The sequence below is a fragment of the Eptesicus fuscus genome, chromosome 11, assembly GCF_027574615.1.
Source record: "Eptesicus fuscus isolate TK198812 chromosome 11, DD_ASM_mEF_20220401, whole genome shotgun sequence".
Lineage (NCBI taxonomy): Eukaryota > Metazoa > Chordata > Mammalia > Chiroptera > Vespertilionidae > Eptesicus > Eptesicus fuscus.
Window position 1 is genome coordinate 78,901,358 of NC_072483.1, and position 19,380 is coordinate 78,920,737.

Consider the following 19,380-nt stretch of genomic DNA (forward strand, 5'->3'; position numbering starts at 1 on the left):
GAAATGAACAAACAAAATTGAAACAGACTCATAGACACAGAGTAGACTGGTGTTTGGCAGAGGGGAAGGGGTTGGGGGACTGGGTGGAGGAGGCGAAGGAATTAGGAGGTAGAAATTGGTAGTTGCAAAATGCCCACAGGGATGTAAAGTATAGCACAGGAAATATAGTCAATAATATTGCAATAACTATGTATGGTGCCAAGTGGGTACTGTAAATATTGGGGAGAACACTTTGTACAGTATAGGATTGTCTAGCCACTATGCTGCTCACCTGAAACCAACACAAAATAATATTGAAAGTAAACTAATTTAAAAATAAAATGCAAAATTTGGGCCCTCAGTTGACCACAGGGAGTCCATCTCAGCAGATAAATTTCTCCTAGGGGTTCACATCAAATAAATCTTTCTTCTCTGAGTCCACAATGACCTGGAAAGTCACTTCTCCCTGCTTCATTGTTTTCTCATCTGTTAAGACAGTGTCCAGTGTTGTGAGGGTTAAATAAGCAAATCCTGGTGATGTGCCCAGCACATTATGCCCAGAACTAAACAATGGTGGTTATTATTACTGCTCTCCTTCTCTGCTTCTTGTCCTCATCCCTCTTATCTTCTTGGTTTTTTTCCCTCTCAGGAATGCTCATTGACAGATTATAATCCATTTATTTACTGTTCAGACACAATTGAAGAGAGGTATGAGTGTTTATTCTTCTGCCAAATGTGTCTAGAGTCTTTGGGTCAGAAAATACCAACCATGTGAGGAAAAAATTGAATTTAGCAAGAACATACCTTAGAGGGTAAGGATAGGGCACTTTGTACTCTGTATAAAAGGCAGACTGGTAGTAACTTGAACCCCATGATGGTTCTGGCCACATTCAGAGGACAACCAGGTCCTTAACATTCCTCCTGGGAAATCTACCAGTCATTCCAGGTTATAACCCGGGCAAAGAAGTCAAGCGGGGGCATCTGTCTCCCAATATGCCCATTCTGCTTTACTTTGAAAGTTAGGGTAGAATATATTAGTAGAATGGAGCACAGTTGGGGTTGGGGAGGAATTGGATGTGTCTAACTGAAGGATGACCTCAGGCCAGACTAGGGGATTGAGGAAAGATATCAAGGCACACACCAGGGGTCCAAAAGGAATACTTTCCTGAATGAGTTAAACTATTCCCTACGTTAAGAAATGAGAAATGAAACAATCAGTCATTGTAAGTGTTTTTAGATTTATTTTATTATATATGTGCATATTCAAACACAGAAGTCTTAATATCTTTCATAAATATCTTTCATAAACATTTCAGTATTAATTCATAGGCATTTTTCCATGCTCTTTGGTCATCCAGTATTCATAACAGACTTCTTAAGTCATCTGAGGGAAGTTGGCTGTGTAATCATTTGTTTTTTACCTATAAAATGGCTAATAAAGGATTTTTATCCTTCAGTCACAGTGACTATTGAAATATATTATGGAGGTACATTGATCTGTAATGCTAAATGATCCTAAAACAATATAAATAAATTTGCCTTCAGCTTTTCCAAATACATTCTACTCTTAACTTGTCTTTATTGTCCTGAGTGTCAAACCAAACTCTGTTTCTGAATTGCTGCAGTTGAGGCCCACTAAAGTTAATGAGGAAGTGGGACTTTCTACTCACTGCCAAGGACAAGCCATGGCATGGGAAGTGTGAGGTCACATGGCAACAGCATGGCTTGGTGTGATAGCAGCAAATTCCTGACTTGAGGAAGGGTATTTGTGTTTTAGACTGTAATTCTATTTCTGACCCTTTCTTTCCTGTAGGTCCCTATACACACCCCATTCTCATCTCATATACTGTTGGCGTTGGACAGCTGAGTGGAGAATATTTTTCATTGACTAAAGGGACAGATACTAAAGAAGGGAGCTGTCACACTGCCTTAGGTACTCTTGGAGGCCTGAAGTATCAAACCAGTTACGTTCAGCCTGTTCAACAAGCTCTATCCAGATCCCCAAACACCAGAGATTGTTTTCCCAGCACTGCCATGCCCAATTATGCTTTTTGACACTAGTTCCCAGTGCATTGTCCCAATGTACTCAACAACTCAGTTTCTTTTTATTGGAAAAAAATCGAATAACGTATCTAATAGAATTATAGAAAGCAGCAAATACTGAAAAATGAGAGTAAAATGTTTCGCTGTAGAAAATGCTGTACCCAGGATTGAACTGCTTTAATTGAAACTGAGTACTACAAATCTACACCCACTATTATGGATGATACGTGTTTATTCCAATTTCTCTCAAAAGTTAATTTCTGAAAAAGCAACCTCTCAGTTGAGTCCAATTTTTTACACATGGGAAGTGCCTGTTTTAATTGTCCTCTGAACAAGATGAATATCATTAAGCATCATAGCTTAAGAATGATCTAGTATTACCAGTACTGTATTTATCATATATAATTATTTTAGTCATATACTCAATAATTTGAACATTGCAAAAATTTGTTAACTATCTTAAACGTTTCTCTAATCTCCCACTATCATTTTTTTAAAATAGCTATTCCTTCAAACTCCAGGTAACAGTATTCCTGAGAATACATCTTGTGACAATCTTATGCACATACATTTAGATACTTTATCAATTGCACATAAACATTCAATAAATTACATTCAACACATTTAAGGGCACCTTAAATGGAACAGATGCATACATACATCTGCAAAATCTCAGTAATGAAAACATTCCCACTCTCCAAGGCCCTGCTTCTCAGAGTGGTGGCTTTTTTTTGCAAGATACAACAATACTTAGCTTATTGGAAAAGTTTCCAACAGCCATCCATAACCCTAGAGTGAAGGGGTCAGGCTAAAAGGCAGACAGGTCAGCATAAATATGTTCAATACTTTTTACATATAAAGGTATTCTTAGCAGATATTCAACCACCTTTTTTGACCCCTTTCCTTTTTAAATATGTGATACAATTACACATAGATTATTTGAATCAAGAATCAAGTAACTGGAACAAAACACGGACATATATAGAGACTCATACAGCTCAGACACATGTAATTACCGAACATAAGGCCTCTAACACTAATTGAGCAGCATAATTTTTAACAGGCAAAACACGTCAGCTTAGAAAGAGTTATAAACCCACTTACGTTATATTTCTGCATTTGAGAGTTAATTCAGCGTTGTGTCAATATTCTGAAAATATTTTAAAACATAAAAGAAGCCTCTGCTTTCTGAAGCTCTATTTTCTGAAGCTTTAGATTTGAAATTTTTAGTGTTGTCCATTGTCTTTAACTCACAGATACCTTTCATTCTCATAGTACATTGGACCAAAACCTCAAATTATACTTGAAAGTACAAACCACAGTGTAAACAATGCCTATTTAATAAAGGATTCTAACAGAAAAATAATTTTCCTTTGTGATTTGGGTGGGTTTAATAGGTCTCCTCTCTATACACATATACTTCTCATGGCCAACACAGTCCAAGTTTAAGCACATCGAATGTGTTTTGAATTCATTGCAATGTAATAAATATCTGTATTTAACTTCAACTGGAGGACTAGAAAACACACCCACTCACACACACACACCACTGTACCAATTTAGTTAAATATATGAATTTTTATATAATTAGTAGTTCTGTAACAGTTTTCTAATGTAAACTGCTACATTTCTGAAATTCAATTTTGAACTGTATTATACCTAGTCCTACTATGGCATCAATAACACACTAGATATATAACACACAAGCCTTTTAAGTTTTATATTTTGCTTGAGTAACTGAACTTCAAGTTAAAATAAATTCACAAGCTGACTTTGTCCATGAAGAGATTGCTCAATTTATATTTTTTTCCTCATAAACTCAAATGTCTAAAGGATCATAAAAATATTGTTAACATTGGGAATCTATTTTAGTGAATTTATTTTAACAATAACTTTAATATCTGAAAATATGTCCAAGGGTAGGCACTACTATAAGGAAAGTAATCACATTTTGCAGTATTTCCTAATATTGGCATTGATGTAGTTAGGGTTAGAAGTAGGAATACCATCTTTTTCTAACTATTATAGTTACATTTCATTTATATTATAGTATGGGTTATTTAGGTTCTTCTCAATTCAGAATTATGTCTGATAATTTCTAGAGTATTCTCTCTATAGTGATTGATTATGAATGGAATGACTATGGCATTAGTATTCTGATTTACAACATGCAATAAAAATGACGGTTGAAAAATAAATACTGAAAAGTCCACAGCTCTAAAAATAATATGTTTTCCTTCTTCTACATGGCTGCATTGTTGATCAAAACAAAAATGGCTGTGGGCTTGTTTATTATTTAGTTTCCCCCAAACTAATATTTTCATTATTTATTACTTTTATGTAAATTGCTACTTGTACAGCCACCTGGTTTAATATTTTTGAAACTATAAAAATAAACACTTGCATGAGATGCATAATGTGAATAACCTCAAATGCATTCTCTTTTAGAATATATTATTTGTTAATATTTCTAGCTAAGCAGCTAATAGTATATGTTTTTAACTGCTCAAGCCTTCTTGAGTCATAAACAGTGTGCAAACGGCTCTTTCCCCTTTTTACACCCTGGTCTTTATGGTCTTCATACAATTAAATAATCTTAGTCACTGATTTTTAAAAGATGTTTGTGAAACAATATGTGCACTGGCAGCAAAATCTACTGAGATTTGTGTCACCTATTGGATATATGTCACCTATTGCATATAAAGTGCTGTATTTTCATCTGTTTTTCAAGCAAAAGTATTCAACTTTCAGCTAAGTGATCCCTCCCTCGTCTACACCTGCAACTCTGACAAGATACAGAACTAAACATGCGACTCATCCAGGTCTACACCGGTCTCCCCCAGCTCCGTGGGAGTGAACGTGAACTGGCTGGACAGCAGGGGGTTCTCCATGCCGTTCTCTTCGCTGATGTGAAGGACAGTGTCTCCATGCTGCAGGAGGATGGACGTCTCAAGGCCTGGGAAGTCATCGGGGTCTGAGATTTGAGTAGAGAGGGGGCTGTGTGCTGCAGCACCTTGTACTTCTGGGTCCTCCTTCTTTTCTCCTTCTTCAGCAGGGAGGGTCTCACTCTGTGATCAAACAGACCATAATGTCATGGGAAAGTAGAGGGGGTGCCAGGGGAGAGTATAAAAAATGTTGTCTAATAAAAAAAAATAAAAAAAAAAAAAAAAAAAAAGAAAGAAAAAAAATGTTGTCTAGCTTTAACTGGACAGGAGTTTCAAGGCTAGTCTCATTGCTGGCCTTTGTTATATGTGAGCTTTCTGGAGGCCCTCCAACTTTCTAAGCCTCAGTTTTCCAACTTGTTGCATGAGCCCAATTTTTGCTCAGCTAACCTCATACATTGGGGGGATAAATGAGATCATGCTGTTAGAATACTTTATTAACCATTAAAGACTATGCAAATGTATATAGTAATATTGCTCCTTTGCTTTCTTCAAGTACATGAGAAGAAAGTTAGACCTATGGGAATTCATTTATAAAAATCAAAAGAAGAAAAAATACCAAAACAACGAGGGGAAAGATCAAAACAAGAAGTTCCTCTCATCTTACAGGATGCAGAAGGCTCGCTATGTAAAGGCTGCGTCTGAATTGGTAACTTTTAAAAAACTGAACTATCTTTAAACTCTGTATCATATATGGTTTTCAATGGATATGGTAGCTGTGCAATATTTTCCCTGAGGTTTATCCTAATAAAGAATACCAAGACTTCTCTTATTGCTTCTTAAGTAAATGTGCTCCTGGCCATATACTTTATATGGCCTTCTTTTTCACGATGATAGGACCATCGTCTGTCTGGCTAACAAAACGTTACAGGCTTAGACTTAACTGATATGCAATAAATGTGCATATCCAAGTGGTTCCTAGACATAAGTATGCAGGGAGCAAGCCTTGCCTGCTCCTCTAGCACCCTCACCTGCTTGGGAGACAGTCTATGAAGATCAGCAACAACAATGGCCGGGGAAGAGGTGAGGACTGGTTTGTCCATTCCTTCTGGCTTCCCAGATGGGGCTGGGCTGCAGCCTGGTGGCTGGACTGTGGCAGGAAGAGTGTCTGTTGGGGCACCTGCTACCTCTGGCTGAGCCGGCTGGGCCTCAATGAAGGTCACAGATCGTTTCTGATCCACTGTATGTCAGAAGTAAAGGGGTAAATAGAGGGGAAATATGTAGTCATTGCTTAATAATTGGTACCTCCTGGCTTTTCTGAATGAAGATGTTGCTGGTTTATTAATAAATGAAAGCACACTGGACTATTATGTATGTATTTTGATTTCGTCTTCTTATAAAAAGTAGGATTTGGGTAGAAAAAAATCATTTTTACATAAATGGCCCAAGAACAAGATTTGCATAGAGCGTTTAGGTGAACTTGGTCCTCATAACAACTGCCAACAGGATTTTCAAGTCCCCATTATCTATCATGTCCTTGTCTTCAGTAAGACGTATAGCAAACCCAGTCCCTGGCTTGGGTAAAGAAAACACAACCTTCTATAGTTAGATCTCATGGCATTTATAGTTTACCTTGGACTTTTCCATTTCTCTAGATTCTTGAGGGTAAGGATGGGGGTTGGGAAAGGTGAGGAGAAAAAAAGGTACTTAAGTTTTCTGGGAAATTTCTTCCCTGATCCTAGTGTCTTCCCAAAATGGAGCTTCTCTGCGTAAGTTTCTGCACGTCTCCCTGGCTGAGTTGCATATGGCATCGTGTCAATGGTATAATCAGAAGGGACACAGGAGACCTCACCAGATGGCTTCGTTTTAGGTTGAATGCTCCTCCGAGTGGTTGACAGCCGAGCTCCATGGCGGTTTCTGGATTCATTCTGAGTCTTCTGACGCGACAGTAGAGGACGTCTTAGCTAAAGAGAAGAGGCAGAATGAAGCTGACCGCCCGGGAGAAAACGCTATACTCTGAGGATTCTACGGATTACTCCCTGCTTTAAGGGTTTCTGTGGGCTCTTAGGATTGTTCTTTACGTTTGTAGCTGGTCAACTTCTTTCTGCATGTTTGACTACAAATACTTGATTCTGACATCCCCCTTAACCAATCCTATCTCCTAATCATTGCACTTTTATATAGGCTAAGAACATTAACATCATTTAAAGAAGCCAATGTGAGAATTTCAGTGAATTTCAGGATATAAAACTAATAATTATTGCTTACAGATCAGCTTTTGTTCACCTAAAAGTTGCAGTTGAACCTGTGTGACCTCTCAAGGGGGGTTGATGAAAAAAACCTCAGATACTGAGAAGTGTCTGGTGTCCAAATCAACGCTGGGATGCTCCCATCACAATAACAGAGAGAGAGTAATGTAAAGGAAACCCACCTAAGGAAATTCATAAAGATAATCTTTACTTTGGTTTCAATTTTAACTTGAATCATTCATCTTGAAATGAGGAAGAAAGGACAACTGTGTCCATGCCTTTCCACAAACATCAACTTTAAAACAAATCTTCCTGGGTCATGAATTTGGCTGGGAAAGAAAGCTTCTGGAGAGGGAACAGATAGAAGTATAGGCCTACTCACTTCCCTAAGCCATCAGCTCCGTTAATATGAGCTAAAATAGGAGCTAAAAACTCTCAGATGGCTCAAGAACTTACCATGCTTTACATGTGCTCTGTACTGCTTGTTTTGGGTGGGAAGAATGCAAAATGTAATCTCAATATACAAGGACATTCAAAATTCGATAAAGCTTCTATTTCATGGGGTGACTCTCCTGCCCTTCTCAGGTCTGCTTACCTGCCTCAGGCCCCTTTTCCTCCCCAGCGGCTGCTGAATGAGGAGGTTCTGTTGTCCTGGTTCGCTCTGCACACTTGCCACCCTGCCAAGCACCAACAGTGTTAGTGTGCCTGGAGGCAGTACGGAAGATCGTCCTCTGGTGGGTGTTAGCCCAAGTCACTTACACGAAACAGTCACTTCAAAGATACCATTATCTTTGAAGGAAGGTTGGGAAGGGACCCCTGAGATGGGAGTTTTCAAAGCTTTGGGAGGAAGGACAAGGCCTCTGTAGCCCCGAGTTGCCAAAATTGAGATTCTGTTTTCAATCACGGTGTCATAGCTATCATTCAGCAAAACATTGGTTCGATCACACACCCCTGGTTTGGAAACCACCAAAAAGTTTGAGATGTCATATTCTAATCTCAATTTTTTTTCCCAGGGGGAGGGAAAAAGGTAGTGACGAACAAACACAAACAACTCTACCACATGGATGGGAACACCTTTTCGAAGATTTCAATTTAAATGAAAGTAAGATGGACGAATATCAAACACATCAGACACAGAATCCATTTGGGTGAAGGGGCACATTCAGCACATGTTTGCAGCCTGAAGTCTCTGTGACTACTAAGTGAATAGTCACATGGGCAGACAAGTGTTTTTTGTTTTTGTTTTTTTTAAAAAATGGATTTAGATTTAAAAGGCTGGCAAAGTAATTATTCTGTCAGTAGAACTCGGAAGAGAAATGATCAATATCAAGGAGCTGCACTCAAACATATCATGCAGTTTATAAAAGCAACAACCTGCTCCCCCCAAATTTGCTGTGTATGTGTGTATTTTATATGCAAAATGACTACTGGTAGTGGCCACTATTTTAGTGTTGGGTGAAGCTGAAAATACTGTCATGGGTCCATGATCCCTTATCATTCTGCATGCATGTATAACAGGTGTTTATAATGGCAGTGGGAGTGAAAAAAGAGATGTATTATGCCCCAGAGAACACTGTAATTCTGTGGATGATGCCAATGGGATTATTTGTTTTATGGGTAATTAGCTTCTGCTTTGCCTTTGCAAAAGGAGAATCATCTACAAATAGTTTTTAGAGTCAAATATGCCACAGAGGAATCCAGAGTTAGCAACTGTCCAGGAAAAAAAGAGAAAGATTATATTCATTCATTTTCATTTTTAAAAAAATGAGCTCTCTAAATACCTAGTGACAGTTGCAGGGAGAAGAACTGGTGTCTAGATGGACAATCAGATGCTTTCCATGTTGTGTTAACAATTGGTTAATCATGATGTGATCGACACAGGCACATCTGTCAATTTTAAAAGTCTTACATTTCCACCAAAAGAAAATCAATAATTCCCAAGTGGAGTTTTATCAGAGTTTTTATGAAATAAGAATGTCCCCCGAACAAGTTTTTAAAACTTTCTTGTTCTCCTAAATATCAAGTTCAAAAGAGCAATGTACATTATTTTTATACATGTATGACCTTGTACCATCTATGACCTTTCTAAGAAGACAGAAAATTACCCCCAATGGAACAATGCAATAAATTCTGATAAACAATCCAGACTATGTTGCTGGCATGTTTGAAATGAATCTCCTTATTAAGTATACATTTTAACATGTGTCATAAATTGGAAAGAGAATTCAATTACCACATGCACAAAAGTACAAACAAGTTTCTCCCAAACACCAAGCAAAGCTTTCACTGGAATGGGTTCTTCATTGACATCTAAATGTTACCTCAGTTCCCTTAGCCATAAAGGGAGGTTAATACTTACCACCTACCTCCCATTAAGGTAGAGAAAAGAAGTTAGTTGATGTAAGATGGTTTGAACATGAAAAGTAATGTTTATAACATGCTTCCTTGTTTTACATTTGATGTTTGTTGTGAGTTTATTGCTTTTAGAACACTAAAAGGGAGTGGGTAATAAAATGTTTTGATAATAATTGGGCAGAGAAAATGAAATCGAGGCGGTCCACTTGTCTCTTTTCATTCAGAGTATGAGAAAAAAAAATGTCTCAAGGAAAGAAAAAAAAAAAGCAAATTACTCAGAGAGTGTTATATGTCAAAACGTAATGGTAATTTCACAATGATAATTCCAAGGGAGGATCATAATAAGCACCAAAATGTTCTCTATGGATAGAGAGGTTCTAAGAAATGGGTCAAGTTTATAGCTTTAGTGAGTAGCTGTTCTATGTAAACGATGTAGCATTTCATCAATGGAATGCACATATCAAAGATGAATTTATAGAGCATATCCTTGGAGATACTAGTATATCCCAGATACATTCTCCCTCAAAATGTAGTGCTAACATGTTTATATTTGGGGCATCAGAGTCTGGCTGAACTGTGGACAGTTAGGACATATTACTAATCAACAGTCAGGGAAGTTCATAATGGATGTTATTTATGCAGAGCCTGTTTCTTTTTCTCAGGTCTATATCAAATTGGAGTCACATATAAGAAGTAGTTTCAGTTTAGCTTCTTTCCACATCATGTAATGTTTCATCTGTAGGATTTGCAATATGTGATCAGAGGTGTCTAATACTAAAACTAACCAGGAAAAGACCAAGGTTTTGGCCCTAAGCACTTCTCTATAGAAAATTGGCTTCCTGAAATTTTTATTCTTGGGAATAAGAAATGGTTCATTTCTACTCTTCTGCTAAATAAAAGGGAAAAACAATAAGGATAAAAGCCAATAAAACTTTCTAAGTTGAAGCTAAGATCATCGTTTGTATTTTTGAGTCACTGAAAAACATGACAGTGGCAAGCCAATGCTTGGGGCTTAGCAGAACTGGTGTGACTCAACTGGTCACAAAAGACAGACGCCTTACTCAAAATGGAAGGAAGGCATTCGTCAGCTAGGGAAATTTAGACAATGTTAGAGGGATGATTTTGGCCCAAATTACCTCTTTTCCCTTGTTTCAGTATGATGGCTGGATTGTAGTGTATAAATATGTTTGTACTTTCTAATGGGATATATACTAGTACCTAATGGTATTTCTTAAAGAATAGTTAAACAAGGGGCCATTCAGTAATATAATAAAAATTCATATTACTCATTCCAAATGACAAAAAAGTTTATGGATTGAAATATATTTTATGAATAAAAAAATTAAGTAGAAGCCATGGGTGAGGAGACTGGCACACAGAAAATGAAGTAGTATTTTCATTGCTTTTATCTTCATTTTTAGTTTTAATTTTAATGTGGTTAGAGAAATCTAGAGGTGGAACACAAGACACATGGAATAGCCATTTACCCTGAATAATTGCCCTGTGGTGAGAATGCATAAAAACAGCACTAAAAGGGCCATAAAATGCTTTCAGAGAACAGGGAATTCAATAGACAAAAATCCCACTTTTCCCTTTCCCAGCAAAATATTACTGTTTAACATTTACTCAGCCTCACAACATCCAAGAATGTGTTTTAAATACCACAGAATTTAGAGATGAGAGGCTAGAATCAGATTAAAAAGAGAATAATCTGGATCTTAGGTGTCACATAAGAACTGATTTAGTAATGACCAAGTACATATCTGTGTATCTCACACACATTTACAGATACATAAAAAGGTTGTTTTAATTTTTTTCTTTGTACTTTGAGAGTACTTGCTAAATTTTTATACTTTTAAAATGTATATGACCATGAGATAGGTTCTACTAAATAGGTTATTTTTATTTTCTCTCACCCAGAATATACATCTTTTTGAAACTTGAACTGCATTCTTATTTTCCACTGTGATTAAAATGATCCTTATAGAATCAAATAGAATTGAAAACTCTTTTTGAAAAAATTAGAGTTGATTGTCAATTCCTGCCTTTCAAAATCTTCTAACATGTCCAAACAAAATCTAATTCTCAAGTATAAACATCCAGACTTGAGTGCTTGAATAAACTTAGTTATGTTTATATTTTTCTGGAGGAGAACTATGGTCCATGGTGGTTTTGTTTGAAGGTGGGCACAGGGAGGGAACATCTCCAGTGAGTTTCTATACCTTTAAGAGCAACATTCTTAACAGAAGATAAATTTTCCATGGAATATTACTTCAATTTATTAATTTATATAAAAAAGAATCTTTTCTCCATAGGTAGTGTTTCTTTCTTTTTTTTTTTTTCATAGGTAGTGTTTCTAACAGGGTGCTTTTTCTTGTCTTGAATATTTAAAATAAACCAGTTATGCCCTTGTCAGTATGCTCAATTAGTTGAGCATCATCCCATGCACCAAAAAGTCAATGGTTTGATTCATGCCCGGGTTGCGGGCTTGATCCCCAGTGCAGGAGGCATGTAAGAGTCAGCCGATAGATGTATCTCTCTCACAGTGATGATTTGCTTCCTTTCCCTTCCTCTCTCTAAAATAAAAAATATATATATCTTACCTTATAATAGTCAAATATGCAAATTGACCGCACCTTCGCTACGCCCGAGCCACGCCCACCAACCAAGCCACGCCCATCAAACACGCCCACCAGGAAACCGTTGCAGGGACGTTGGGGTGTGGCGGAGCCCAAGGCCGGGAAAGCCGGCGCCCCCGGTCTTGGACGCCAGCGGGGTGCCTGCGCCGATCACAGGAGACCACTGGGGGTCGGCTCCTGCGATCGGGTCGCAGGGATGCTGGGTGCAGCCGAGCCCAAGGCCACCGCCCAGGGCCAAGCCCGGACCCTGAAAGAAGGCAGAAGGCGGTGGCCACAGCCAAGGCCTGGGTCCCCGGTGCCGGCAGAAAACTGGTGCAGGCAGCCAGGTGAATGAAGGTCTATTGCACGAATCTTCGTGCAAACGGGCTACTAGTATTATATAAATCAGCACATATTTATAAAAATCTTAGAACTTTTCAAAAGGTCTGCAAAATTGTTATTTTTCCCCATCTTTTCATCAGACTATCTTGGTGTCTTCCTCATTTAGTCTTCATATCACATTGCCCACTTTGCCTAAAACAAGTGTTCTTTCAAAAGCAAATTCCCAGAAAATTAACCAAAATATGGGGGCTAGATGAAGGTGGTGGGTTTATTACTCTCGCATATGCATGCTTCCTGATATTCTTTAAGCTTTGGTGCCAGATTTTCCTTAGAACTACGTTGGATGCATGTTAGATCCTGAGTGCTCAGGTATCTCCTGAATGTGATTTACATTGTTCAGGCTGTATTGCTTCTTTAGGACTTTAAGAGTCTGTAGCATAAAGAAGTTTCATGCCCCAAATAAGAAAGCCTGCAAACCATCTATAACAAGCATTTATCCTGTTTTATAAACCTGCCTCCTAGTAAATGCCAAAAGTTCCTCTCCTCCAAAGAGAACTTGGTGACATGATGAAGTTCAAGAGATACGATTTGCAGGGTATGGCAAAGGTGGATGTGCTACTGGCTGGTGGAATGCCTCTGCTTTAATATAATTAGTTAGAACCCAAAGGGAATACCTCATCTTCCAGTTTCTTAAGGACCACAACTGAATCGGGGTGACTAGGCTGCACCCAGAACTAAAACACAACAGTTACAGGAACAAAAGGTCAACAATAGTTGACCTAAAACAATCATCAAAGCCCCAACATGACTGACTAATTCAGCTGTAGATAACGTCTACAGCTTTGGCTCTGACCCAGTCTCACATAGCAAGAACTTGAGCTTATTCCCATTGACACTGGACCCAGGGCAGATTGGATTGAGTTAGAGAACTCCAAATTAGTCATTTGAACCGTGAGCCTGCTAGAGAGGGCCAAATCTGTCGAAGAGTTTCTAACAATCCATTCAAACTCCTGCCTTCTCTCACCAACCCTGGACTAGTATTTTACTCAACAAGAGTAGAATTTGTCCTAATTTAGAAAAGCCCTCAAACAAAGTTCGCCAAGTGGAAGGCTAATTTAACACGGTCTCCTCTCAGGAGGCCACTGAAATGATATTCTAATCAAGGTTCTCCAGTCTGATGTGTAATACTAAGCATTTAACAAATGCATTATTTGAAAAGCTGGGTTCATGGTGCTAGACTTGGTTCTGATCTCTTCAAATGCTGTGAACAATGAAGGGAAACAGTTTTGAGGACAGTTTTGTTCTTCCTCGTCCCCAAAGCTCTTGATAGTGGAATAAAGTCTGCTCTCTGTGGCATGTCCATGTTTACCACCAATAAGAGACTGATCTGTCGAGGCAAGGGCTCGCAAACACAAATGAATGTCATGAATTATGGGTCCAGTAAAAGTAAATAAATAAATAAATAAAAAGGTACACCTGATGATGGATAAAATTTCTCATTTTCAATTGTAGAAGAAAATGTGAAACTGAACAAGATGCAAAGGCAACAAAGGACAACCTGTCACAGGAACGGCCTCTCAACATTTCCTCATCTTTGTGATAAAGCAATAAACGCGGGTAGGTTGTACTCACTCAATAATGCAAACCTGAAAGGGGATGTTTTCTCTGGAGATGGCACTCGTAGAATGAACAAGAAGCATTTCCCTTAATGAGGATTAGTTGAGAGGTGTGAGTCAACAGCACAAGATTAGGAATGTTTGACGTGGTATATCTGAGTGTTAAAGGTGCAGGCCCCCTTTCTGAAGCTTTAAACCAATTGCCAAGACTTTATATTGTTTGCACCATAAGACTTCTCTTCCTTACTCAGAAATGTTTGTGTCTGCCATTTCATGGCAAGTTCTGGAGTCATCTTTATGTTGGGACAGACATTCTTTACGTAAGTGTTATTTGAACAAGCTGTTATAATAACCTGCCACATAGCATGCATCCAAGAGAGGGAATTACATAAGTTGTATTTACATTGCTACTCTTAACAGAACATCATTATTATCTTACCATCCATGGTATCAGTTAAAAGATCTGTCTTGATTTAATAAGGAGGTTCCTGATGATGGGGAGTTATATTAATTAGCTTCCAAACAACATTTCTTAAGGAATATCAGTGTGGGAGGGAATGATTAAATGGGATAAATTCAACATTTGGCATATCAAACATTTTAGATGTCCATGGGACAAGCCCCTAAAAGAACTCCACAGATTTTTCTTTTTTAGTAAGCTTTTTAGGCCATTTGTGATTGAGCTCTAAAGCTGAAAATGAAGGAGGCTACACCTTTGACTTCCAGGCTTGTGTGTTCATGAACAACAAAGGGCAAGAAATGGAAATAGATTATCAAGACGAGCGAGAGGAGACAGAGCGACAGAGGAGACAGGGAACAGCTAGTTTCCCAGCACAGACACCAATAGACAGGTAGCATTGACACTGTACCTAGAGAGGCTGCCCTCGGCGGCCAGGCCCTGGGAGTCATCGAGGACATTAGGTTCACTGCAGGAGGGGTAGGGAGATGAAGCATTTAGGGAAAGAAAATGCAAACAAATGAAAGAAAAAGGAAAAAAAGGCATGCGATTTTTTCTGCTTCCAAGAACCAAAAATAAATTAAAAAATTTAACAGAACAAGGAAGGAAAAGGAGACAGTCAACCATTTCACCTTGTGCTGGGTTTGTCAAGACATAGGACTCAAGGCAATGGGGATAGGAGGGACTTTGGATGAATACGACTCTCAGAGGAGTGATCTGTTTATTGGTCAAGAGTTGGGACTTAAAATGAGCTCCAAATAAAAACATGGGCTCTGAAACACATTGCAGAATGAGTCTGTACAAGATGAAACTACCATTCCTTCGGTTACCATTTGGCTGGGTGGTTATTGTTTTTCACCTGTCTTATGTACGTGACGTTTCATTGACCAGACTGCTGCTTCTTTCTTGTGTGTGGTGATATCATCACACAGAAACCACTTACCATAAACTGCCACAACCAAACTCCTGGAACTGATGCCCCGAAGAAAAGTAAAGAAAGAACCCAACTTCCACTGCTAATTTTGCAATGAAAAGTCAAGTAAACAAATGGAAGAAAGGTAACCCTGGAAAATCCACATGGAACTCCATTTACCTCCTTACTCCATCCTCTAGTGACTGAATTGTAAATGGCAAAAGAAGAAACCTGTCAGGTTGGTGAAAGAATAAGTTAATCGCTTATTGATTTATTTGGATGCAGTTGATTTTGGGATTTGTGAACAGATATTGTGTCATACTTTGCCTTTCTTTCCTTCACTGTCTAGCACTGAGCTTATAAGCACCCATGAGGTACTCAATAAATGCTTGTTAAATCATTTAGAAAACTGGAGTGCGTGCCTCCAAAGAATTGTTTAACTAATCTAGTACCCTGTAAAAATATCCTCTGTGTCCAAAAAAGGGCCCTGTCTCCCTAATGCACATAGACATTATTACCTTCACTAGCCTTCCAAAAAACATGGCTCAAGCTCAAAGCGGGTAACTAGATTATCTTTCTGGATTTCTAATACATCTCTAATAAAACAAATTTTCTCCCTGGAAATGAGTTAACCCCTTAACAGATGTGTACAAGGGGAATTTATGGCCTGCTTATTTTAGGTAAATAACAACAACAACAACAACAACAAAAGCTCTATTTTAAATTCCTACATTTCCCTAATTTAAATAAAACTTTAAATAAATTGATAGTTTTAGTTTATTCCTGAGGGAACCTTGCACATTGCTAACAATGAAAAATATTGATAGTTACCAATAACTGCTCATATGACTTTATATTTTTAGGACGTTTTATAGTATATTCATAGGAAGCAAAGAACACCAAACCAAACATTTTAAAGGGTTTAATCATGGAATCATGGAACTATAGACAGAGAAGTTACTTAACAATTGTTTCAGCCAACCTCCTCATTTCACAAAGGAGAAAACGGTGGACTCTCGTTAAGTGACCTGCCCAAGGTCACACGTAGTAGCCTAAGTCCTTTTCTGCTTGGTTAGGCATCACTAACTCCAACTGAATACTGATGACATACCAGAAGTCTAAACTTTACCAAATATATCAAGCTAGCCCTATATACTTGCCAGGTACTCATTATTAGCTTAGCTAATTATATATCAGAAATATGAGAATGTCATTTGAAAGAAGACCATGTGTCTATTTATGGAACATTTTAAAGGAGAAACGATGCTTGGATCAGAAATTGAGATCCCTCCTACAGCCCTGGCTTAGAAAACTCTCCGCTAATGGTTGCCTGTACAACCCTAGTTGAATGGCCCACTTAAAAACATTGCTTGCTTGCTTCCCTTTCAGCCTTTTCAGAATAACAGGAGTGAATTTTCAGAATTTCTACCTTTCCCCCAAATGCAGAGTATAAGACCTCCATGGCTCTTTACCTTTGGCTAGGTAACATGCCCACCTCAGCCTGAGGTGCGGACATGCTAGAGACGTGGCTGGAGAACCTCCTCCTTCCAATGGCACTCAGAAGGTAAGCTTCTTGTTCACTTACCACACTGGGCATGCTCACAGAGTCATCTGAAAGGGGCAAAGAATGGGGTGTTATAAAACTATGACATTGGTCAGAAAACCCAATCCAAATTTGCATGTGGGTTCCATCCTTGGCTTGCATACAACCTTACGGCAGTCTCTAAAGCGAAACGATCATTTGTCCCTTTGTACAGATTAAAAAGTAAGACGTTGGGGTCCTAAGAAACACCTTTCCTATTTGTATAAAATATGACTTTACAGCTTAGCCTCTAGAGTTACTGAACATTGTCACCTTGAGGATGGAAATAGAACTGCAAGTTAAAGAGATGCTTCTTTCATTCGGGTGAGGAAAACTTAGCTGGAATGAAGCTACATGAAAGTATGTACATCCTGGAAAATACATCGCAAAAGACCATTAGGTTCTTTCATTTTTAATGTGCACAAAGGATGAATAACAATTCTTCATATCCACACATCTCCAATCCTTGAACAGCCTTCATGAAATAAATATAAACTTCCTGTCCATTTTTTATAAGTAGATTATTTGTGGAAATCAAGGGGATCTGTTTTAAATTCCTATAATTCCCTAATTTAAATAAAACTTTAAATAAGTTGATAGTTTTAGTTTATTCCTGAGGGAACCTTGCACATTGCTAACAATGAAAAATATTGATAGTTACCAATAACTGCTCATATGACTTTATATTTTTAGAACGTTTTATAGTATATTCATAGGAAGTAAATTCAGAAAAGCTGGGCTATAATTTTTTAAACATTTCAGGAGTAGTTAAATGAGAAACTTTGTTACTGAAAGAATCAAGTACATTTCTTTGGTATTCAAATGCTAAATTCAGTACATGTAATGATTTTTAGACTGCTGAGAGAAAGACTATTTGATATATTTTTCTGAAAACTATTTTTGAAAACCTAAAAGTTCATGAATAATTTTAACCTAAATTTTAAGTTTTTTAAGCACATAGTCTTGTTTTCTCCATAAAAGCAGAAATCAATGTATTCAAATCCCTGTGAAAGTTAACTTAGACAAAGTGACCTCATTCTAAGTGAGCTAACATTGTTTGTCACTGGACAGTAAACATATTTTGTTTAACATAGAGTTTTGGTGAACTTTTGCTACCATCTAAGGTCATCTGACATCATTTATTTAAAATACCCCAAGTGGTCATATTTCTAATGAAACTTATTTCATTCCAAGATAATGAATATGAAAAGTGCTACAAATTTTAATTTGCTGTATATTGATGGGTTGAAGTCGGTTCTTATTATAGAACAGTATTTCCTTTTTAGGTGCATATACAGAGAAGCAAACTAGCAAATGTGCCTTAAAAATCATGAAAAAAGTAGTAGGATAGAATTGTGATTCAAAGGCCTTTCAGATCCTATTGATTCCCCCACCCCCTTATTCAAACTAATATATCACTTAACACTTACACCCTCAATATTTTTTTTTATACCCTCAATATTTATCTCAATATTTGTTTGGTGATTAATCATGTGCTACCTTCCATTCTTCCATTAGAGAAAATGTTATCTCCTCTACAAGACCTCTAAGATTTTAGAGGGCAGAAAACATATCTTTCTCATACTTCCCTGTTCCTGCTAGATCTTAAGACAGGTTTGATGATTAAATGGTAAAACAGTTTAACTCAAAGCAGTCAATCCTCTAGCTTTCATAGCCCACTTCATATAATTCAATACACACTCACATCACAATCACACTACAACACTTGTTAGCAACCCTGCTTTCCTTGGGATGATTGTGATGTCTGAGAGCAGAATCTTAGCAAAAAGTTGCACATTTGTCACTGTGTGAGTGTTGGCATTTGGTCAATGATATCTCTGTTTATGTCTTCTCTTACACCCTTAGCTCCTTCCTATTGCGTAGGTCATCTGCTGATTCATAAGGGTACCTGCAAAATATATTTAGCTCTTCTAAAGGGTACCTGCAAAATATATTTAGCTCTTCCATTATTAAAAAAAAATAAAAACAACTGCTGAGAGACTGCCTCAAACATTAAAGAAAAATAGATATTACTTTAAGTTCTGAACTATTCGTAGGACTTAACAAATATTCAAACTGCTGATCCTTATCTCTCTCATTTCATTTTCTTGTTTTTTGTTTATCCCCCCAACATTTCCCTAATTATATTTTTAGGAGTGTTTCCATGAGCAGTATTTCCATGGGTGCATTAGAAACAAGTATGTCGACAGATTGGGTGCAGGACAATATAAATATCACTTTGTTATCTGATTAACTCTGAAACTAAATCGGACAATATTACTGATAAGTGTTTTGACACAGCATTTATTTCTTCTCCTCTCTTACCCATTCCAACTCTAGTAGG

The 19,380-nt window shown here is 37.7% G+C and overlaps 1 protein-coding gene across 3 annotated transcripts in view; it reads right to left on the bottom strand.

Moving 5' to 3' along the window:
* Nucleotides 1–4,823: 4,823 nt before the first annotated feature.
* UNC80 (unc-80 homolog, NALCN channel complex subunit) overlaps nucleotides 4,824–19,380 on the bottom strand; it is a 173,214-nt gene continuing 158,657 nt past the window's right edge. For 2 of the 3 annotated variants that reach the window (XM_054723140.1, XM_008145214.3), the window contains 6 exons: nucleotides 16,927–17,065; nucleotides 14,954–15,010; nucleotides 7,749–7,830; nucleotides 6,757–6,868; nucleotides 5,936–6,144; nucleotides 4,824–5,090 (listed from right to left, as the gene is read on the bottom strand). In XM_054723140.1, the coding sequence (XP_054579115.1) occupies nucleotides 4,824–5,090; nucleotides 5,936–6,144; nucleotides 6,757–6,868; nucleotides 7,749–7,830; nucleotides 14,954–15,010; nucleotides 16,927–17,065 (866 nt within the window). The remainder of the gene's footprint in view (nucleotides 5,091–5,935; nucleotides 6,145–6,756; nucleotides 6,869–7,748; nucleotides 7,831–14,953; nucleotides 15,011–16,926; nucleotides 17,066–19,380) is intronic. The other variant, XM_008145215.3, reaches the window with a different exon arrangement.